Raw genomic sequence first — 24,436 nt, 5'->3', positions numbered from 1 at the left:
CAATCAAAGAGTGGCGATAACCAAAATGCGGATTTCTAGTCATCAACTGCCTATTGAATCAGGTCGTTACAAGAAGATACCTCGAGATGAGAGACTTTGCCCATTCTGTAAGTCATCTATTGGTGACGAGTTCCATTTTTTGATGAAATGCACCCACTCATCATTTTCTCATCTTAGAATAACAATAAATAAATTTTAAATTTGAATTATAAGGCACTTTTTATATATATCTTAGCTATGTGCGATGAAAATATCTTGAATCTAAGCGCCCACTTTATCTGTGATATTTTAAACTGTTATAATGAATCACTAAAAGAACTTGAGGAGAATTTTTCCCTCACGACCAAGAGTTAGTTGTTAGCTTGTTAATGTTAATGTTTAGTTATTAAGTGTATTCTGTTGTAGTCCTGTGGAACTGAAATCTTCAAGTTGAAGATAAAGTCAATAAAGTCCTGCGAGCTTTACCGAGCTTCAAATTATTTTGGCCCCAATATTTCGTTACAGTCCAGAAGTTCTTGACTCCAAGGAAAAAGCATAATTTTATCTTGCCACTGTCATTGATACTTCGAAGCACTCAAAGTGGGAAAAGTACCACGAACATTGTTTTAGTTTAAGATTATACGCCTACAAGTGTTGAACTAAACTTGTCCCTGTTGTTTATGTCGCGTTAATTTCCTTCATTTTGAAATGTTACCCCCTCTTTCGCGTTAATTTCTATTATTGGAAAGTAATTTTTTCTTCAATTCGCGTTAATTTAAGTCGCGTTAATTTCGAATACCTTAATTAACACAAGCGTTAATTTCCTATAATAAGGTAATCTTTCTTTTTTACTAAAATCTGTGGGGAACGAGCGCGATCTGCCAGATGTTCGTCGCCCCCCCCCCCCCCCCCCTCGCGGGTTTTAGAGGTTAGGCGAGATTGCTCGCAGTCTCAGTGACTTGAACAGAAACAGAAGAAAACGCAGGTCAATGAACAAACTTAATGTCAACCTTTTATTTCATATGTACAGAGTTTTCCAACTAACCAAAAAACATTTTTGTTTTTATATCAAGAAATGTGGAGACACAACGGGTGACGCCATCTTCCACTTTTCACCTGATACCGGTTTACACTCTGACCCCCCCCCCCCTTGGAAAAATCGGCAGTGTTGATCAAAAACAGAATATTTATTTTGATGCTTCACCTTTCGGGTTTGGTACATGCATGAACAAACTGCTTTTATTTCCATAGCAACTGTGCAGCCGGTATTCAAAACATCACGCAATCGTTCATTTCATGTTACTTGTGGCGGAAAGCGTTGCGTGACGACCAGAACAACAGCTGCGACAAGACTCCTTTGCTTCTTGCATGCTGGTTACAAACGTTTGTGAAATCTAATTGCAAGCCTGTTGCCATTTCGTCCCAGGGGGGGTACTCCGACTTGTTAATGACGGGGATGATCGAAGGATTTTTTTGGGTTTGAAATTTTCGATTCCGGGATTTTTTTGGGTTGGAAAATTTGGCAAGTATTTTTTTGGGTATCTTAATTTAGATGGGAGATTTTTTGGGTATTAAAAACGAACTAATGTGCCTTGGCGCGGCCTTGGCGTATTTATGGTATGATGAATAAACAAAACGAGCGTTCTTTGTGTTATTTTATTGCACCTCCTGGCAATTTAGGGGTAATTTGACAAGGGATTTTTTGGGGGGTTATTTTTGGTTCAGGGATTTTTTTTGGGTAATGTCGGAAGACTTAGGGATTTTTTTTGGGTCCTGAATTTTGCCTCCATTCGATCATCCCCGTCCTTTACAAGCCGGAGTACCCCCCCCCCCCCCCCCCTGGGCATTTCGTGCGGTATCTCCACCCTAACTGATAGCAGAGAGATTAAGCCTGACGTTATACGGCAAACGAGCTCGCCTTTCATTTTGTTTCCTGGCCCTTATTTATCGAGTTCTAAAATAAATCCCTCTTAAAAGTTAGGGAAAAAATTCCACATTCACGACAAACACAAAAAGTCTCATTTCCGCACACGAAAACCAAACGGCAGACGGCAGAAGTTGATTTTTTTTTTTTTGCCGTTCGCGGGAAAAATAAACGTCATGCTTTTTAAAGGGACTATGTCACGGGGTTTTGCAGACTTTTGGTCAAAACTGTCCTGAAATAAGTGGTAGGGAGCTTTACCCATCAAAAACATTATCATTAAACTTTTAACTGAAGATACAACCTTTTTTTCGGGATAGAAATCAAACTTCGGCTATAAATATCGATTTTTTTTTTTTCGAAGGCGCGCGGAAACAGCTTGAAAACGTTGGCTAACGTTTTGAAATCATTGCGATCCGTTTCCATCCGAGCCGTCCGCAGCCAAACGCGCTTTAAAACAGTTTTAGTGCTCTAAAATAGCAATTGTTGATAAAAATGGATCATCATTTTTTTTGGCTGTCCAAAAATCTGGTAAAATCGGTGACATAGTCCCTTTAATCTCTCCATTAACAGAAGCATCAGAAGGAAATAAGGTATTCCGGATAGCACTGACTGTCGGAAAACACAACAAAAATCCCTGGGCTACTTGTGTCGTCCACCACAGAATCAAACAGAACTTCCGGTCGCGAAGGATTCCTCGGGGGAGGTACAACCAACTTAGGGCCGCCATGACAATATCGCCCCACCAGAACCCGGGCAAGGTACATAAAGCTACCCTCACTGGTACCCTGAACAGCGTATCGCATTGAGTAGGAGGCATCTCTCGCAAAATAAACTCCTTTACCCAGGGCGGTTCCTGAGGAAATAATGGGCAAGTGTTATTTACATACTGTACAAAATATCTAATAATAAAAACCACGCGAGCTAGCTCTTGTTGTTAATTATTAAAAGGCCGGTAAGGCTACGCAAAAAGCCTGGCATGGGAACTATCACTATTTTGGTATTCATGATCTTTTTTGATAGACTGTTCAAAGCCATCTATTTTTTCGTATTTTTCTTCGAACGTTAGCTGTTACTGCGTTGAACGCGGGGAAAAAACTTGCTTCTCCTTCTTATTCCCCAGTCCCTCGTGTTTTGCGCTTACGCTCCTTTCACCGTGTTCGCTCGCCGTTTCTAACGCGTTTTTTTCGTTGAAAGTAGACGCTGTAAACGGTCTGTTTTATGAGGGAGTCAAAACTGTAACTGAGCGACGATGTTACACTAAATCTAACTTACCGTGTGCGACACCAGAGAAATTTCTGTTAAATCCCTGGGAATTGATTTTCTTTACGTTTCGTGAAGCCGTCCCATGGAACAACTGCCGTTCATTGTTGCCACTGTTATCTTTGTCCATTTTTTGTTTTCTCAGCTGGTATGCCTGGTACAGCAGTGGGTTTTGAATTCGTTCGACGCTTCTGATGACTGCTGAGCCCGCGGTCCTTTGAAACGCTTGCACGACATTCTGGAACTCAGTCGAGTGGGAAGCGAGTTTTACTGTATGCACCGTGACGTCATTCCCGTTACGCTGTTTTGGCATTGGTGCCCAGTGACCAGGAAGTGAAATCAGTCCTGTGATTACATTAAAAAGCAAAAAGCAAACGATAAGTTAAGAAATGGAAACACTTTATTTTTATCCATTTATCCCCTTGCAATAATTATCCTCTCTCTTTTACTCAACTCCCATTCAGGAAAGGAGCCTAACACCATCAGTAAAGGGATCCTGCATGTTCTGGGATTAAACTGCAAATAAGCCTCCCTCCCTCCCTCCCTTTACTACAGCAGGTGAATTGTGAGTTTGACTTGCAATTGACGGTAAATATCAATCACCATTTGTTTTGTTTTGTTTTGTTTTGTTTTAATAGAAACTTTGAACAAATAAATAGAGCATGACAATGCGAATTGGAAATATTTTATAAACTCCCTCCCTTTCTTAAGCACCCCCCCCCCCCCAACAGTTATGAGACGTAAAATAACGTCTCCCTGGAGGTTAATTGAAATCGTTTTTTTTTTTTCGCTCGTTCAAAGGTGGTGCCTATAACATGGTTTGTTATGTTCTAACCAATATCCTTACAAATAACCACCCAGTGTTTAAGACTTTTGCAATCCAGGGCCGGAGAGAAATTGGACCAGGAAGAAAACAAACTTTCACAGCAAAGTTTCATTCCACACAAAAAAAATTCCTACAACATCGAGCGACATTTCTTACCTTCACTTGGACCCAGTACCTTGCGGCTGATTGTTATATCCACTCCTGACAAAAGTCCTATTCCTGTGTTGTCCTTGAAGCTCAGTTCAAACGTATCACCTCGAATATTAACTCTTACGCTACGATGATTTTTACTGTACGCCTCCTCGATCTTAGCGTTCCTGGTTGAACCAAAACGATTGGTTTTGCCAAATATAGCATACCGCCATTCCACGTGACCGGCCAACAGCTTGGCGTGCTCGCGGTCTCTTGTTCTCCTGTCTCTTTCGTTTAGTTCCCGCCAGATCTCCCCAATCATAACTGTAACATCATTTGCGTCACCGCGAACTTCAAGTCGATTCACAGCAGTTTCGATCTTAAGTTCAACATCTCGCTCTTTAGACTTTTGGAGCAGGACGCTGACCTGCCTGTCCGACAGCTGGCTCACACATTCGTTGGAAATCTCTTGACTAGTGCAGGCCTCAGAGAACCCTGTCTTCAAAGATTCTAATGCGCTTTTTACAACTCTTTCATTCGCAGCAGTGACTGAGATGTTGACAGTCGACTCGCTTTGTGATGACCTCACTGGCGGGCGCTTTCTCTTCTTTGCTAAAACTTTCCTCGTTGATTTTGTTTTCTTCGTTGTCGCCGTCTTCGCTGCTGGAGCCGGAACATTTGAATTTTGTCCTGCTAACTGCATGACGCGTTGATACTCTTGAGTGAAGGCTCCAAGCATGTCACGTTGATAAATAACTATTCTGATTCGGGACAGGTTTGAGCAGTTTCCTCTTACGTTGCTCAAAGCTTGGAAGGTTAGTTGCGCAGAATCTGTGCCTGTCATGTGGTACGCACCTGTTCCAACGGCAGGAATTGCAATGGATCTGAAACCCTTCTGACTGGCGAGGAGAAGGCACTTTTCAAGACAGGTCCGGAGGTGCTGTTTGTTCGAGGATTCTGGCACTAGATGGATGATGCGACGCACTGGTAAATCTCCGCCACTTGTCGTCACGGCCGACCCACCTGATTGCTGTCCCAGACTCTTGCATTCTTGAATCACTTGGTCTCCACCGGCTTTGGCAACTGCTTTGCTTAGTTCTCCAGCCTTGAACAAGTCCATGTCCTTACCTATGATGTTGACAATGGCGTCGACTCTCTCTTGTGTCAGGTTACCTTGAACAACCTCGACCTTTCGCCACCATGTGAGTTCGTTTTCGTTTGGAAGAGACATTCCAAGGCTTATCTGAAAAGAGCTTATCTCCTGCTCAAATGCGGCAATCAGGCTTTGATCTTGGTCAAAGATAACAAAACGAATATCTTTCACAGAGGAATGTGGATTATTATGGCAAAAGTTGACCACTTCGTCTAACATGATTCTTGAAGCTTCATTTCGAGGAAATTGTAAATTCCCAGTTCCAATCACAGGAAAAGCAATGGAGCTTCCTTTGAGTTCATCAACCTTGCAAAGGGACTTCCGAACAATAGCTCTCAATGTCTAGAATCAAGTAAAATAAACTTGTTAATTAACAACTACAAGAAAATAAAACGACGATATTGTCTTTTTGTTTATGTTGTGGTTTAAATTTATATTTGGTTTGATCTTTTAAAACTAGTTTGATGTTAATTTCCCTTTTGTTTTTGAGACAATACAAAACTACAAATCAAACAGGTTTGAGAAGTTTAATCCCAAAGAAAAATTTAAACCACAACATTCATTTGTCCCATGTAGATCTATAACTTCAAGCTTTTATATTTAGAAGATAGAAAACTTCCACGTTTCGATCAAGTTATATCCGATAAACGCATGTATGTGTGCGTTTGGAGAAACTGACGTGAAATGTTCGACTTTTTTTCCGCACCGCTTTTTCAAACTATCCTCAACCAACACAAATGCTTCATTAATTCAATAGAAATACGGAGGCAACTGTTTATGCCTATTTTTTTAAAGAAAGAACTGGGAGGAAAGGAGCGGAACAACACCATTTTATTGCAATTATCAAAATGTAAATTCTTATCTATTTGCTCGCTCGAACAATACTTCCCATCATGTGCTAGTTCTCATTCTCGTCCCAGAGTCCACGGTCCTTCTGGTCTGCGCCAAGGATCGAGACCTCTGCCCTGGCGCAGACCAGAGGATCATGGATTCTGGGGACGAGAATTGCTAGCTTAGTGTTTCAAAAGTGCTACCTTTTGTCAGGGCATTCCCAATAACGTATACATACCACTTCTCCATCGCCTCCATTCCACTCTGAACAGCGTGTATGAATCACGTGTTGACATGGCAGTTTGAATCCTGCAGAAACACAAATTTCCCCAGCAGGTGGCGTTTGTGGTAGCATTCCTTGGCCAGCGGAACGCTTAATTGCACTAGCGCATGCTCCTTGAGAACTCACCACTGTGTGAGCCTGAAAGTAAATGACTCAAGGTTACACCGACTTGCAAAACACGGAAGGATAATATAACATTCCCTACCTTGTCTTTTTTTCAAAGTTGTATAGGATGACAGACTTTACTACTTTCATTCTTGCGTTCAAATAATTTATCCCTCATTTGATCAGGGACATTAGAGATTGCAAATGAAAAAGAAATAAGGTGATGACGTAGCTCTACAGAGATCTTTGCAGTGCCTCAGATTAGTTGTTAGTCTATCGCACATGTAATAGCAACCCGAGACAATACACATATTTTTTTAGAGTTATACTATTTCAAGGGTCTCTTGAGTGGTAGCTAGAAGAGCCTGGAAGTGAGCGCACAGAGAGAGACGACCACTCGCTTATTATGATTATATTTTACAACAAAGATATACTCTGTTGAAGGATATTCATATTCACAGATAAAAAAGCCACGCGGAATGCGTGTATACAACGTTGCAATCAAATCTATCTTACTAGACATCCGTTTTTAAAACTTACCTTTTCTTGTGCAATGTTTCCAGTCTTCCATGAGATGTTGTGCCCTTGCGCTGTCACGGACAATGAAGACGTACTCTTCGATGGAAGGGAGGTGGACGCTTCTTCGACATCAACTGTCTCATCATCCTCGCTCTCCATAGAATCTGACTCGACCAATATTGCCTTAGACCGCTCTCGTTTGATCTTCGGGAAAATCTTCTCAACTCGAACTAAACATTCGTGATCTTTTTCGACCTTTTTGACAAGATCATCTCCCTTGCCACTTGAAAAGAACTTGCGAAGACCCGGCTGTTGCAGCTTCATGTCCTTAGTCAACATTCCACGAAGGAGTGCATCAAGCATACGTCTTGCAAGGATTAATCCTTCTTTTTGGCCTGTTATGACGAATGTCTTAGCATCTTCCCCGTTGACAATTTTAACATCAAATGCCTCCAATCTCTTTTCTGCAGCAATAAGATCTTTCTCGCGATATTTCCTGAGATAAATCCGGGCATCTTTGAAAGGGCAAGTAAACTCTTCTGTCAAAGCCTCTGAAGCATTTTCTTCTAGAAACGAGTTCAACCTTTTCACAGAATAAATAACATCCTTTGAGAACCCGGCGACCCACGTTCTACCAGTTTCATCTCTCTGAATAACAGCATTGCCATCCTTTGTGATATCGGCACAGATCTGTTCCCATTCAGACGTTGTTGTCAAGACGAGATCTCTTTCTTCAATTTTTAGAGCCATTTCTGTTGTCAAACTGCTTATAAGATCGGATGCCTTGTGGGCGTGCTCAGGTGAGATACCCAGTACCTTGGCAGTAACGTCGCGCGGATTGAATTCGTCCTCCTCTAGCACAAACACCGCTTCTAACTGATTTTCTGCCATTTCGGCTTTAACTACTTGTAATCCCTCAGCTGTATTCAGCACCTCCAAGACACCTTTAGGAAGATGCAATTGTTTTTCAGTAATTTTAGCTTCCTGTACACAACATCTTATTTTGGCATTTATCACGTCTTCCTCAGGCCCTTCCAAGAAGATTTCTCTGTTTTCGTCATCAAACTCCACCGTCAGTTCCTTGAATTCATCTCGAAGCTTTTGTTTGAAGTTTGTTTTTCGAAGCAGTTGAATTCTTTCCTCTGAGAGGTTCGTTAATTTTTCAGTGCGATAGTTCTTTCTCTTCTCCAGACAGTAGATTTCCTCTAATACCTCCTTCAGATTTTCGTCATGGGACTCCTTTTCGGATTTCAGTGAAACGATCCTCAGATAAAACGACAATTCCTTTGTGATACCTCTCACAAGCGGCGGGGGATCACCTCCCAAACAGTCGTGAACGGCAGACATTGAGTCTACCACTAGAGTGTTCCACAGTTCTTCTTCTATTTGAACGTCACACTTAACGAACTTGTCGAGAAACGACTGCACGGCATCTACGCACTGGCCGGAATTACCTTCCGTTTTCCCATCGTACACGATTGCAGCATGCTTACTGCCGCGCGACCAATCTATAACACAACTTCCATCCTCCAGCAAAGTTCTCAACCGATCCACATGCGATGTTTCGTGGACATACTCCATTATGTCAGGATCTACAACCAAATGAAACCGCTGTGTTGTTTTTTGTGTTGATTGCTGAGGTACTGGCTTTTCATCAAACTTTTCGTGAACGGGGCTAGGGCTTGTTTGATCTGCTACTTCTGCGATGAAGTCTTGAAGAACTTCATGGAAGACTGACACTGTCAGTTGTTTGCCGTCCAAAACGTGTGGGTGCTCTTCCTGCCTCGCTAAGACCCGTTTCATATCTACAAAAAAAATTAAAAAATAAAATTAAGGCCAACATGTGGGAGACGAGGTGGTCTGATAGTTAGAACATTAGACTTCGGACCAAGCGGTTGGGTCGAATCAACACATTCAAGTCTCACAGCGCCCACCACACAGAAGTATAAAGGGACACCACAGAGTTGTCATGGAAATCTGAAAATCACTAGCACCCATATGCATCCATTCAAGAAAAGTAGCGATACTCCTAGTCGCCTAGGCGATAAGCCTGATAAACCATTTGTTTGCTTGTAAAGACTTAGAACTTCAGCTTATAGGCATCGTGCTTTTTGGCAAGCATAGACAAACAAACTTTTCTATCTCTAAGTGTAATAATAGGAGATAAGGAATATCACATAATCTGCTGAACCAAAAAAGTACTTTACTCATACTTGTGTTTTATTAATTACTAATGACTTTAAAGGTTTTAGTAACTTAAACCTTACCGAAACCGGAGAAAAGTAAAATAATTTTTTGTCATAGCTGTGAATATGTATTACAATATAAGGTAAGCGATAAATTACAAGAGCAAGCTGGGCGTGTCTCACTAAAAGTTCGTAGCTAAAGGCCAATTTTACATCAGTATTGTTTTATTCCAACCCCGATGAAAGTAATTTTACCTTGAGTATCTTCAAAGACAACAACAGCTTCCCCATTCTCGCCTGTAAAGAGAACTTTTTCCACTGCACCACCTTGACTGCGAGCACTCTCGAAGTACAATCTCACGAGATCGTGAGAAGCGGTGGGTGATAAGCCGCTGACCAATATACTTGTCGGGGCAGGGGAAATCTCGATTGTGACTGTGCTGCTGTCCAATGACCTTTTTGCGCATTTCTCTTTCATCTTTGCAACATCTGTGACAACACATTAAAATTGTTTTCTGAAAGAGTTCTTTTACAACACATATACAAAGTTATGAAGTGGAAACGTAAGGAAAAAACCCGATGTAAATGAATGAAAGATTGCAAGTCATTCTAAGAAGAAGGGCCTAATCATTTAGGAGGTCTTCTACAGAAAGGCTAATTTTCTAATCAATGAAGATAGATGTTTGAGGCTGTTTAATGTTCATTCCGGTTAAATACCCCAGCACCGCAAAAATTAACAGTGCAAAAGAATGTGGTAGACGTTTAACTCAAACACCATATAAAAAACTTCTTTTTCACTGTATAGTCTTGGCTTAACATCTCAAAAATTGGGAAGGTGTGCACTAAAGGTTCTAAAAGTACTAAAAGTTCTAGAGGGAGAAGGGTAGATGTAAGAAATAAAAAGAAAAAAGGACTTAACATGACTTTTAACTTGACTTCTGTTAATTGCACCGGTTTTATTTTGAGCTATTGAAAAATTGATTGAGGACACTATCCACATACCTTGCACTTGTGTTGTCATGGTAACCAACGCATTGCCTTGTTTCAGCATTCTGATGTCTTTGACTTCTCCACCACTTACCACCTCAATGAAGTTCAGTAATCCGTCCTCTGTAGTTCTCTCGCTTAGTCCGCTGACCAAGAATACATTTCCATCCAACGTTTTAGTAGCAGTTGTTCTTGTACGTGTCTTTGAACCAGTTTGTGATTTCTTCGTGCCATGTACATTGAAAAAAATGCCTACATGAACGCCACTTTCGTCCAAGTAGCTGCCATCCTCATACTCGTCATTCCAATAGTCTCCTTCCTCTTCCTCTTCTACGTCCTCCTCCTCAACCTCTTCTTCATCTTCTTCTTCTTCTTCTTCTTCTTCTTCTTCTTCTTCTTCTTCATTCCAACTGTTTACTCTTTTGTAATCTTCACTGGAAGATAATGGTAACTGTGGTCCTGCTACTGGACCTGACGACTGCGTTTTGTAGCTGCCATCCTCATACTCGTCATACCAATAGTCTCCTTCCTCTTCTCCTTCCTCCTCCTCCTCCTCCTCCTCCTCCTCCTCTTCTTCTTCTTCTTCTTTTTCTTCTTCTTCTTCTTCTTCTTCTTCTTCTTCTTCATTCCAACTGTTTACTCTTTCGTAATCTTTACTGGAAGATAATGGTAAGAGTGGTCCTGCTGCTGGATCTGAAGAGTGCGTTGTGTAGCTGTCACCCTCATACTCCTCATCCCAATAGTCTCCTTCTTGTTCTAGCTGTTCCCCTTCTTCCTCTTCTACGTCCTCTTCTTTTCCATTCCAACTGTTTACTTTTTCGTAATCTTCAGAACAAGAATATGGTAAGAAAGATACTGGTAGTGGAACTGGCGACTGGGCTTCGTAGCTGTCACCCTCATATTCATTATTCCAATAGCCTTCTTCCTCTTCTTCTCCTTCTTCTTCGCACCAGTTAATGTTTTCAGTGTCGTCAGAGTAATTGAAGTAGCTATTGCAAGCACCGTCATCATCATTTAACTCCACTTTTCTTTCAAATGAACAACTGACGTCATCACTACTGTCGTAGTTGTCTGAAGCCACGTCATAACAATCATTGTCATAGTAACCGATATCAACGCTGTTACTCATACGAATATCGCTTCCATTAGCATCTCCATCACTTGTGGCAGTAGCAGGGCCGGCAGCCATAACACGGGCACGCTCATTTCTGTCATTACTAACATCTCCTGTTATACGCTATCACCAAGACGGTCAACAGCATCTTGAACGTCAGCAGGTCCAATGTCACGAATTCCATTGCCACCACAGCCAGGTGCATCCTTGATGTCTACAGGTCCACTGGTGTCACTTCCATTGCCAACACCGTCCAAAGCATCTCCACCACCAGCATGTCTTATACTACCACTGATATCGCCACCATGGTCACAAGTATAAGTACATTGAACATCGACAAGTCTGGCGCCACTACGGACAGAAGGATCTTTATCATCTATGAGTTCACTAGTTCCACAGTCATCGTCAACATGATCACAAGCATCTTTATCACCATCAAGACAAATGTCACCAATTGCATTGGCAAAAGGGTCATTGTTATCTTGACCAATAACAAGTCCGATACCACCACTGCCATCGCCACCACAGCTGGAAGCATGTTTATGATCAGTGGTTGGTCCACTGGTTTCACTGCCATCGCCAACACTGGTAAAATCAATTTTACCATTAGCTGGCGCAGTTTTACCAGTGCTGAGGCTACGACGGTCACTAAAAACTTGCCCATTTGTTGATGGAATGCTGCCACTACAATCGTCAATACCGTCACAAGTAGTTTTACTATAAGCATGTGCAGTTCTACCACTGTCAAGTACACTAAGACTACAAGTTCCTTTACCTTTAGCAGATCGAGTGCTACCACTGTCATTGCCATCCCGGTCAGAAACACCTTGGCCGTCAACAAGACTAGTGCTACCACTGTCGTCGTCTAAACCGTCACAGGCCTCTTTCTGGCTTTCATGACCACTGGTCCCACTGTCATCGCCACCAAGGTCAGCAGGACCTTTACAATCAGCATGCCTAATGCAACCACTGCCATCGCTTACAAGGTCGCTAGCACTTTGCCTATAAGCATGTCCAATGCCACCACAGTCGTCATTTTTTTTATATTCGTGTTCATCTGCGACGTAATGTGATATGTCTTTAGACTCTACTGACGTAGTACTAGGAAAAGAAACGATTACGTCGTTCTCTTTAACGATATCATCTAAACCATGATCCATTGAACTCTTGGTTGTCGCACTGGGGGTTCCTGAATTATGCAATTTAGGATATGTCCAATATATAGAATCGGATATATCCAATTGTAGCTTTTCAGTTGCATCAGAACTGGCAATAGTTTTTATCTCAGAAGCTTGTGCACCGTCTTGTAAGTCGTTCTCTTCAAATTTCCTGCAAATGTCTTTTTCCACTTTGGGTTTATCTTTACTCGGCTGGCAAAGCTGCGTCTCTGTCTCTTTTTGTTCCGAGAGTGTGTTCTTATTTTGCTCCTTGGTGGTTTTATCTATGAACATAAAACCGTGAATATTTTGGGTAGAGTTAATCAATTTTTACTGACCTATAATTTATATCAAACATTTAATTTCAAAACAATTATCACTTTCCATTTTGGCGAAGACGCTACATCACAGGATAAGTACATTTTCTAGATGAAAGAAGCACATTATGTGGTTTTAAATGAGGCCGGAAAGTATTGTATTTCCAGAATTAATGTTTTGTGTAATGAATCAACTATTTATGGTTGAGGTGACCATTGGTGCCAATTTTTATTCCTTTCACCATTTGTTAAATTATTTATCTTTAATATTCTATTAGGGTCGAAGGAAAATGGAAACTAAACAAGATATTTGTTTATTTTTAACGCTACATAGAAAATGCACTCACCTTCATCATTGCGTAGTAAAGGGTTCTTGTCACCACTCTTGCGAGCGTTACTGCAAGAAAAAAGAAAAAGCCAGATTAGTTTACAAACTTAAAACGGCCAGGGCGACAATATCCCAACGTTCAAATCGATAATCCAACACTTTCAATTGTGCGAATTCGGTTTCAGCGAGTTAAACCCCTTGGGACCTAAATAGAGATGATTGTTAGTTAGGGTCCATAAAAAGAAATTGAAATAATTGAAATTGAATTGAAATTACTTTCAATTTCGATTGTCTTGAGTACACCGGAAGTAACAAATATATAACAACAAGAAACTTCTATGATTTTTAAAGCTAAAGGCACCGAGAAAAAAAGCACGACTTACTAAAATCGTTCGAGTATTCGATTTTCATTTTGTCCATCACTCGATTCAAAATTCCCAGAGTCCATAAGCTGTTTCGTTTTGCTACGACCCATGAAAGATTATAAGCTGGTATGTTTATTTGTTGCTGTTTGTTTTGATACTGGGTTATATTTTACATATCAATCAGACTCCAAACATTCACTGAAACCACTAGCCTGCGTAGCTGGCGGTATTGTTGGGTAACCCAACAAAAAACAATACCGCCAGCTACGCAGGCTATGAAACCACCGAAGCACATCCATTCAATAGTACATGGAACTCAGGCCTTAGTCGAGGTGCCTGTGACTGCTCCGAGCGCGAAAAACATGACAAATGAAATGATAGCAGAGCGTGACACTGAACATTTTCAACCCTCGTGGTCAGTGTTGTATTAAAAGGATCATTGAGTTTCAGAATCTTGTCTGATTTTTAAGTTGTAAACATGAGAGAGTGCTTTGCATTACTTAGCTTTGCATCACTCCACAATCAACAACAGTGGAATCGATATCCCGATTTCTCGACAACCTCCAAGGCTAATTAACGAAAATTGGTTCGGCAAATCAGGATTAAAATTGCTGTGTCCGAATTGTTGAGGCAAATCCATGGGAAAACATGTTTGGTTCGAATTATCGAAACGGTTCGAGAGATCGAAAGTTCGGGAAACCAAGATTAAAGACAAACGAGGAAATGATTGTAACACTGTGTTCGTGGAACAATTATGCTTTATTTTCAATATCCATGCCATGTAATAGTGCGAAAATAAAAGTGCTCCTTCTTTGTAGTGAATTATAGTAAAAGTTTAGGTAAATTTTGCCTTTTTACCATATCCCCAAATGAATTGACGCAGCCATTTAAAATCATACGCATAAACTGATAAATGTTACATTGAAAGCAAAATAAGCCAGCAAAATCGTCGTTCTAACCTGCTACTGTTGGCTCCCATGAGTCTGTACAAAGACAACACAGCTTATGGATTTGTTTACTAGCTCTTTCTTGTCCAACTTCAACCGCGTTGTCTCTGTATGACTCTGTTTAATACGAAAGTCAGTCCGGCATTTTCACTTTCGCAACCTGATATCGGGGAAAGTCCCATTTTCACTGTTTACACCATATTGTTTGTTTCTGAGAAAGACATCCGGGCTTTCCAAGAATCCTAGTCAAGCTCGGTGACCTCTTGGAAACTCAGAAGTAATCATGCATTCATTGTATCGGACATAGGCGTACGGACAAATTTTTGCCATGGGGGGCGGTGAGAAATTTGCCCAAAAAATTCTCGCAAGTTGCCTAAATTTTTACGAAACAGACAAGAAGAAATAAGGCTCATACGATGCACTAACATAGGCTTACAAATGAAGTGAAAAATTGTTACATAAGAATCTATCAAATCAGCTCATAAAACTTAAAAGAAATAGCTGTCTCTACCATTTTGACGGCCGAAGATGTCTGCCTCATGTGAATTTAGTTAACTGGCTTTAGGTTAAATGGACGTTACAATACTATTCTTAAAAACTGGCTTTGCCCAAATTTTCCTTTGCTGCCCAAAAAATCTGAGGTGCCCAAAATTTGGGGGGGCTGCAGCACCCCCCCCCCCCCCCCCCCCCGCCTCCCGGGCCGTACGCCGATACTATCGGATAAGTCATAAACAGACTAAAAAGTCAGCTAAATGGTCGGTTTTTTCTTATACCGTTTCTCGGCTCTTATGAAATATTCCCATGCAGTTAAACTTCCGCCATCCATGTTTGAGGACAATTTGTTCGGCATCGTTTCATTTGCACACCCGTTGTATCGGGGGTTTTGCTAAAAGCAGGCCCGCGGCCCGGCGGCCTTCGGGACGCTTGGTGGATCTAACATGGATGCTTTTATACCCAAGAACGTGCGTTTCGCCAGCGTAAAAGTGGAGTAGACCCTGGGGACGAGGTTTTCTCAGCCTCTCACAGGACTTCCGCGAATGAATCAACAAAATAATAGTTAGATGTTCATGTTGCTCTAAAATGTACGAATAAGCTACTCTTCAACAGAGTAGGATTCATTTACTAATGAAGAAAAGCGCGTTATGGCGTGCAAGCAAACTGAAAGTTCGAATGCAGCAAGTATTAACATCGAGGGACAGAAAAATCCCGAGCATATCGATGTCATGTTTCTCTGCGATGAGTGGAAGTCTTCAAAGGGTGGTCTATCCACTTTCAATAGAGAATTTACTATTAATCTGGCAAAAGCAACGAGTGAAAGCAGCATCAAAGTTCACTGTTACGTCTCGCAAAGCGATGAGCTGGGTAGAGAAGACGCCAGACAACATGGAGTGAATTTAATCACTGCTCGAAATATTCCCGGATCAACCGATCCAATAGATTGGTTGCAAATTCCACCACCGGAACTTCCAAATCCTGACATTGTGATCGGTCATGGAAGGAAATTTGGGACTCCTGCCTATTGCATTGTCAAAGCTTCAAAGTGCAAGTGGGTGCATTTTGTTCATGTATTTTGTGAAGACCTTGGAAAGTACAAAGTAACACAAAGTGCTTCACTCGATACAATCGAAGAGAATGAGAAGAAACATAAACGTGAAATTGAACTGTGTAAAGCAGCAGATTTAGTTGTTGCTGTGGGTTCACGACTACAACAGAAGTACAGCAGAAGTCTCCCAAATGTTAAGGTAGAGATCATCACTCCTGGGATTATTGAAAAGTTTTACATTGAATCATCACAGCTGGTGAAAGACAGATCAGTAGACGTAAAGAAATTTAATGTCTTTCTGTTTGGTCGAGCTACCTTTGAAGATCGTACTCTTAAAGGTTATGATATTGTTGCAAACGCCATTGGATCCCTTGACAAGATGTTTGAGCTGACATTTGTTGGCTCATCTCCTGGTGAACACCGAAAAATTGAACAATGGTTTCTTGACAACACACGCATAAACCGCAACCAATTAACAATCCGTAGTTATTGTAATGAACAAAATGAACTTAAGCTGATGTTTTTTGAGTCAGACATGGTTGCGCTACCTTCACGCACAGAAGGGTTTGGGTTGGTTGCCCTGGAAGCCATTTCTGCTGGTATTCCTGTTCTTGTTGCTGGTGAATCTGGAATAGCTGAAGCTTTAGAAGAAGTAGACGGTGGAAAGTCTGTTATTGTTGAATCAGATGATGCTAACGAGTGGGCACAGAGGATCCAGCAACTGTCCAATCAAAGTCCACAAGACAGAGAATACAATGCCAAGCTGCTCAGAGAGAACTACAATAAAACTTACTCTTGGAGCAATGAATGTGAGAGATTTAAACAGATGATTCAGGATTTAGTGGAAAGCTTAAATGGTATGTTAGCTAAACTTTTCTGCCTCATTATTGAGGCCCTGCCAGGGGGGTACCCGTATTGCTTGTCTAAATTTAAAAATGCGCCGTGTCGCTGTTTTATCAAACTTCACGTCGCTGTCGGTAGTGAAATTGAAGGGAAATTACTTGTCCTTGTCGGAATCTAAGTTTTTCCACAAGGGTTGCCATTTGTCGCGATTTTATTTCATGTGCTGTCGCTATACTTTTTGGGCCATGTCGCTTGTCGGAATTTTCCCTGGCAGGGCCTCATTATTAGCTTTTCTCAACTAGGTACCTACTTGATAAATGTAGTTCTGAAAATTGTTAAAAACAGCTTTTTCAAGGTCATGTCCCTGTAATGACAGTCAGGTTTTATACCATGAATCCCATGCTGAAGGTACATCTATGGCAAAGTTTTGATAATTCTATACCAAAGAAAGACATTTTTTATTATTAACAGCATACCAGGTTATATCAACCCCTTACCTTCATCACAACTTGATAAATGCCAACGTCTACGATAATTATTGTACCTTCATGCCATTAGTACGGTCGAAGCTCTCTTAACGGACACTCTTGTAAGCGGACAGCTCTACTTACGGCTGCCTTGTTTGACACCCCGTTTTAACTCCCATACAAACTCTGTATTTTTACATTCTCATAAGCGGACATTCCCGTAAGTGGCCGCGGACACTTTCACAGATTACGATTTAGACTTTTTCTTTGGTTTGAAGCTCCTGAATTAGCGGACACCCCAAAGAAAATCTTATAAAAACCTCTGTATCTTGTTTTTATCAATCGGCTTCACATCACCGTTCATCACAATGATTTTACAGTAATTACAGTACAATATTTCTGTGTTTGTTTTGTCGTCATCCAAGTGTGTCCGCTAATTGTTAGCTGGGCAAGCTCCTGTAAGCGGCCATCCATCCCCTACACCTCTAGTGGCCGCTTATGAGAACCATTCTCGTAAGTGGCCAGCTCCAGTTACGGACACATTTTTCCTGTCCCGAGGGTGTCCGCTTACGAGAGCTTTGACTGTATGTCACAATCTTTGTTGTAACCTCCCGGGCTGTCATCAACGCCTTAACCCATAACACCTGTTATGGCTTAATTTAGATGTTTCAGGTGAAGATGTCTGTGTTAGGTTACATTTGGGTACAGAGCAAAATGCTATCAATGATATTACTTCAATGTGATGGCTGCTTAAAATCTGTATGACAGCCATCTACATGTAATATAAGAAACTGGACCTGCTCGTTGTAATTTTTTAACACAGGACTTATGTTGATAGCAGTTTTTATAACTGAAACGGTCATCCTGTATAAATATGTTTTAATTATTATTATTATCATTATCATTATCATTATCATTATCATTATCATTATCATTATCATTATTATTATTATTATTATTATTATCATTATTACAAGTGAAACCGGTAAAAGCAATATATAATTATGTATCCCATAGAAAACAGGTTTAAATGTGAAAATAGATTAGTGTGTATCAATCAGGTTAATCTGCAGCTAACTTTTATAAGCAAATGCCTACATTCTGCAGTTCCAGAAAATATCCATACCCACCCCAAGGATGGTCATTGGGAATTCCCAGGGGGATGGGGGTCTCAATAGTTTGAAAGAAAGTATGAAGCTAAACTGGAAATCCCAGGGGGTGGGAGGGTCCAAACCAAAGAACTATCTTTGGGGGAGGTACATGTATGGATATTTTTTGAAACGACTCCCTGTGGAACCAAGCCTGTGCTGCAAAAAACTTGACACATTAACTGAACACATTAACCTGGAGTAACATTTATGGTCTGCCATAATAGTAACGTAAATTCTCTATTCTATTTTATTATTTAATTTGCATGTTTTTATTGAAACAAAAATTTTTTGTCATAAACCTCAGAATGGTTTTAAAACTTACATGTAATTGTCAGTATTTACATGTAGCCTTATTGGGTTCTGTGATGTTCATATTATATAAGGGACCAGTCATTATTTATGTAGAGGGGGGGGAGGGGAGAATATGTTGGAAAGATCAAAATTTCTGTAAGGGCCCCCCTCCAGGCCATGTTAGTAGTTAGTACCTTGTTCTGATGCACAATCAGAACACTTAGTCAGCCAAGGTTTCTTTGCTATGGATACTATTCCAGCAATAGGGCAAATTTTGGATGAGTTACGTGTATAGTAAACATACCTCAATTATTAACTCCTTAACTTTGGAAAAGTGATAGTTTTTACAAATTATGCTCTCATGGTGAACACAAATGTAATAACCATCAAAATATAATTCTTTTCCAATGATTTTCCTAAAGTGTAAAAGAACTACTTTCTTGTTGTTATATCATGTTTTATTACTTCTTGGGCTATTGCAGTGATAATCATTTTGTAAAAAGAAATAATTTCAGTTAAACAAGATATTAAAGCAGATAGGTCTGGATTCTTTATTTAACTAAAATTTGAGATAACAATGGAGTTTAGAGTGCAACAGTATTTCTGTAAAATACAAATCACTAAACAATAGAAATAGCATAAAATTGTACAATTTAGCATCACTGTGTTTGCACTCTTCTATGTAACTGTTTTACCCACCTCAAACTGCTGGTCCCCGCCTAAATTTCTTTATAAAAATTTCTAGCCCCCCCCCCCTCTTGCCACTCTGAAATAGCCTTGACCCCCCTTCTTATTTCCCTCCCCCCCCCCCTCTACATAAATAATGACCGGTCCCTAAAGAGCCATAAATGTCACTAAAGTATATTCAAGTTTAAACTGGCAACTTGTGGGAATCAATCATGTGACAATTTTATTACATTGACAAAGTGTGTATTTTTGAGTTCATTTTGACTTACAGGAATGCCCTTCCAAAGTTTTCAAGTCACCTGTAAATAGAAACAAAACAAACAAAAAACTATTTTTTTTATGAAATTGCTATTTTCCAGCATGCAGACTGTATATTAAAATTAAATGGCCTTTTTCAGTGTGTGAAAAAACCTGGCTGCTTTTATGTTGGGCTAGTGGGTGCAATATTTTTTTCCACTTGCTAGATAGCCAAATGACATTTATGGACATGGGACTTTGGTTAAGCTTATATGTAATGGTTTTACTTTGCCCAGTCTTCCTGGATCATGAAAAGAAGAAATCAATTTTCTTTGCACACCTCCTTTCATAAAGTATTGCAGAAAAATGTCATGTATTAAAAAAAAGCCATTCCAGTATAAACACGTAGGACATCAGGTTAGCCTAAAAAGCTCCCTGGTTATCCTGAGCAGTACTCCAGTTAGCCTGAGTATAGTTAGCTGAGGTGGCTTGAGGTTATGATATTAATTTTATTTAAGTTAGGTATTTCTAACTTGGATGGCACTTATGTGTCATGAAACAATTTTGCGAGCCATGCAAGCCATGCAAGCCATTCCAGTTAGCCTACATAGGATTCCGGTTAGCCTACATAGTACTCTGGTTAGCCTTAAAAGCACTTTGGTTGCCAAAGGATACATCATGCTGCTTGCTAGCTTTATATTGGGATTAGGGTTTTCTGGCTTGCTTAAGTTTAAGGCCTGACACATTTTTATATTGCTACTGAAGGTTATCCAACAACTGAAAATACAGGCCTTAAAAATGTCAAACAGATTTTTTATAAAGTAGACAAATGTCTGGCCAAAAAGCAGATCCTAAATGCCTCAGGTAATGAATGTGTGTAGAGAGAACTGAAAGGGAATTGCTAGAATTGACTGTCACATTAATATGTGTAAAACTAAGAGATCAACAACTACCTGTAGTAAACTTGTTACAATCCATAGTTTCACCTACTGAACAGTAACCCAAAATGTTCTGTCAAAACATTGGGCATTTTATTAGTCCTAAAAATTACCTGTAGACCACAAAATGCAAAGGAAAGGTAATATATATATATATATACAATAAAACATCATGGGAAGAACAAATATTAAGTTAAGAAATGGTCTCAGATATTAAACTTGCCCAAAGAGGCATTCCAAAACGTGAGTAGCACTGTTTAATTGAAGTCTAGATTAGCTACCAGGTTAACTGCAAGAAGTCTGTAGTCTAACTTAAAAAATAGAGATCACACTGAGCTGAAATGTTTCTTCCAATTTCAAAGGGACCACATCAAATTTTCCTGACTTAATTTTTCTTTGCAGCCTAGAATGGCCACTTGTTCAATATTTTGAGAAACATTTCCGCACGTATAAATAATGAAAGGATGCAATTCTTATTAATTTGAAAAACAGTAGCTTAAAATTCAGATGACGACAACAGGTGCATGCCTCGACGAAATGACTGTCGCCTCGTTCTAATCTCACTATCTATTCTTTTTAATTACGCCTAGCCCGGCTTTAATTCCAGTAAGCTAAATTGATAATCATGAGAAACGTCGAAGACATCAGCTTTTACCAATCTAAAAAAATCATTGTTCAATGAGAAATGCTCACCTTTAAGTTTCTGTTACCCACGTTTCTACTCATTCCATATTCTTCTTTATCGGGAATACAAATGAAGAAGGTGTACCCTACGTTTGGGGACTCGTTGTGATCGCGTCAAGAAGAAAAACATCGACAAAACTGTCCTCTATAACTTGCAGAGTCGACCGCAGAGTCGCCATTTTGAAAATAACATGAGCCCACAATAGGGTCCGCGGGGAATCCGCTGGGATGACCCCCAGCAGGGGGGAGGGGGAGAGGCAGCTATTTAACTTCTCCCCAGGCCCACTCCTTTCGTCTGAAAGAAATAACGTTCAACCTCGCCAAAACCAATTGAAATGAGAAGAAATTGACAACGATATCATAAAGAGCATACACTCCTTCCTTTGGCAAAATTTTATTTTATTCCTAACGCAAATGGTCGTTGAGAAGAAAGCCAACAAACTTTTCAGTTGTATTTTTTACTGCCGTCCTTTTTTAGGAAAAAGTAATAATGGCCATTTTTAAAAACACTATTTAAAAAGCTACAACTTGGCTTAAAGAAATCTTAAGAGAGAGATATAGGTAAAGTTTTCAAGCGAATTTAAAACTGCGGTCCGTTCTGGTCACGTGACTGATGACGTCAAAACAATAAAAGTTATACAAATGTACTTAACATATAAATATCTACCAACATGTAATTCGTTTCTTCCTCACATTTAATGCAACGCCAGATACGCACTTGTACCCAAACTCCCATTTTTTGAAAATTGTACAGAGCCCCCTTAATATTAATATTTTGTTCGGTACCCCGGCAGTCCAAAATGCCTCACACCAATGTGCTTCAAACTGCAATGACTGTTTTTTCAGTAACAAACTATTTTCGTCACAGTGAGCAAATACAAACTTCTGAGCAAAGTCACGTGAGTAATGACGTCATTGACATACGACTTATACAAGAAGTACTTTATGGTAAGGGATATTTCTAAACGACGTACTACTTCTACTGACTTCAAACTGACCAAGTTATTTGGCATTGACGATTTTTCAGTTGCAAAGGATTTTGGGAAGGTTTTTATTATAATTTTCTATTACTTTTATAATTATTATTATTATTATTATTATTATTATTATTATTATTATTATTATTATTATTACTTCCCCCCAATCCCCGCACTCCTGATGAAGGTTGAATTTTTTGGCCAAAAATGTCAGGACTTAAAGGTGACTTTTTGAACCAGAGTGAGGTTTTATTTCTTATCATGAGTCCACCTGGTTACAGGTCGATTTTTTAAACCACATACAGGTGTATTACACCTGAGGGGAAAGCTTCTGCTCTTTTTTAAACCAGGTTTACATGTATGTGAAAATGCTTGTTGAAAACTGTACATGTTAGATGATGACATCTTTTTCCCTAAATTCAGCTTACTACATATAAAAATAACAGAAATTTAAACCTAAATGTATATAATCCATGGCACTAAGATGTCAACAGCGAAGTGTCGATATTCATCGCAAGGCTGTCAATGATCAGCAATCTGCATATAACCAAATTATCAGATCAGATATTAGAATCTTACTCATGGATCAACAGCATCAAAAGGATTTTTGGTCTACAGGATGCCCTCACGCCCTCATAAGATCTACTTCGCAAGATTGTGATCTATTTGCCAATTCATTGTGATCTATTTGCCAATTCATTTCTCCCCCCCCCCCCCCTTAATTTTAGAACAAATAGGGACCCGAAGAGCTGAGAAAATTTTTTTCTAGTGCTGACCCCCCCCCCCCCCCCCCTTATTCTAAGGTCTAAATAATGGTCCCCCTTCCCTTACCTGAAGATCTGGATGTGCCACTGAATGTATATTATTACATCATTATGGTCAATTAACTCAGTAGTCTCTCTTTATCTTGAAAGATCAATGTGAAAGTGTAACTGTACCATGCCATTTGCCTGAAACTGATGAAAAGATTTCAAAGGAAACAGATGACGATTTACAAACACTAACAGATTGTGATAAACTGAAAACGGAAAGAGATGAAGATGATTCAGAACTGGATGATGAAGGTATATGTACATGTATCAATTGTACCAAACTTACTCGAACAGTACTTTAATCAGCATCTTTAGCTTGGGATATCCACAAAGTGCCATTAATTGACTTGTAAAACATTTCTTTTTAACTGGGCCTGGGGTGATCCTAGTAATTAAAATGGTCGTGCTTTTTTACTGTAACCGTGCAGCCATGGGCCTGTTGTTTAATGTAGAGTAAAGTGAACAAATGTTGTCATTGGGGAAATTCTGACACAGAGCTTTGGCTGGTTTTGCTCACGCAAATCTAGGACTTTTTTGTGACAGCATTACCCGGGTAACTCATGGCCTTTCCAAAGATTTCACCAGTATGTCTGTGTCATTTAATAAAGAACATCATATTTCACTAAAAATTGTTGTAAAAATAGACGAAGTTTTTACGTTGATTATATAATAACCGTCATAATCACGTCAAGTTTAAAGTAAAAATAAAATGTATTAAAAGTGTTTTAAACGACCCTTACTACACTGAATGAAGAAAATACATGTACAAATTAATTCAGTTGTACCTGATTTTGGATTAATAATGTGAGGAAAAGTTAATTGATGATAGGATCAGTTAAATTAGGCTACAGGCTTAATTAAATAATTAAAGCTAATACTGTAAGAAGGGTAAATTGCCTTCATCCACTCTTGTTTAATACTGAAAATTCTTCTTTCCGTCGTAGATCAACTTGCAGTTAGAAGGACTTATTAAAGGGGAAGGTAGAGTTAATTTCGGTCTCCAAACTTAGAAAGGCCTAATAAATTTGTTGAAGAGGGGTTTCTCGGGGTTTCGATAGTGTGAAGCGTTCTTTCTCTAGGAAATTTTGCTGATGGTTTGTCGACGGGGATAGCTCAGAGCTGAGGTACTCCAGCTGTCGAACAGCAAACGACTAATAGTCTACTTTGATTTTACATCTTCTTTCTTGTAATTTTCATCATTGCCTTCTTCTAATCTTAACTTACAATTTACTTCCTTCGAGTATTGACTTCCATCTATAACTTGCTTCTTCAACCCTGCTCCTTCAACTTTCTTCTCCTTCAAGCTTCTTGACTCACAAGTTACTTTCTTCTAAATTATTAGTTTTACAGCGTTGCTTATTTATGTTATTAGCTGCTTATTAACATTCATAGC

At 39.7% G+C, this 24,436-nt stretch overlaps 3 protein-coding genes across 3 annotated transcripts; 1 reads left to right on the top strand and 2 right to left on the bottom strand.

The window, feature by feature from the left end:
- Window positions 1-1,829: 1,829 nt before the first annotated feature.
- On the bottom strand, window positions 1,830-11,374 carry LOC144664610 (uncharacterized). Its single transcript, XM_078525743.1, has 7 exons — window positions 10,201-11,374; window positions 9,454-9,687; window positions 7,034-8,817; window positions 6,344-6,526; window positions 4,146-5,616; window positions 3,176-3,508; window positions 1,830-2,756 (listed from the first exon to the last, which is right to left on the bottom strand). Exons 1-7 carry the CDS (start codon window positions 11,372-11,374, stop codon window positions 2,479-2,481), a joined length of 5,457 nt encoding a protein of 1,818 aa, XP_078381869.1. The 3' UTR covers window positions 1,830-2,478.
- Window positions 11,375-11,415: 41 nt separating this feature from the next.
- On the bottom strand, window positions 11,416-14,663 carry LOC144664713 (uncharacterized). Its single transcript, XM_078525915.1, has 3 exons — window positions 14,426-14,663; window positions 13,121-13,170; window positions 11,416-12,740 (listed from the first exon to the last, which is right to left on the bottom strand). The coding sequence occupies exons 1-3, from the start codon at window positions 14,443-14,445 to the stop codon at window positions 11,416-11,418; spliced, it is 1,395 nt and encodes a 464-aa protein (XP_078382041.1). The 5' UTR covers window positions 14,446-14,663.
- Window positions 14,664-15,479: 816 nt separating this feature from the next.
- On the top strand, window positions 15,480-23,518 carry LOC144664707 (D-inositol 3-phosphate glycosyltransferase-like). The gene is made up of 2 exons (XM_078525905.1): window positions 15,480-16,813; window positions 23,146-23,518. Exons 1-2 carry the CDS (start codon window positions 15,556-15,558, stop codon window positions 23,343-23,345), a joined length of 1,458 nt encoding a protein of 485 aa, XP_078382031.1. The 5' UTR covers window positions 15,480-15,555; the 3' UTR covers window positions 23,346-23,518.
- Window positions 23,519-24,436: the final 918 nt, after the last annotated feature.

This window comes from Oculina patagonica, chromosome 9 (assembly GCF_052425735.1).
Source record: "Oculina patagonica isolate OP01 chromosome 9, crgOcupat, whole genome shotgun sequence".
Taxonomy (NCBI): Eukaryota; Metazoa; Cnidaria; class Anthozoa; order Scleractinia; family Oculinidae; genus Oculina; species Oculina patagonica.
Note: the sequence above shows the minus strand (reverse complement) of the source record. Positions and strands in the feature narration are given on the sequence as shown.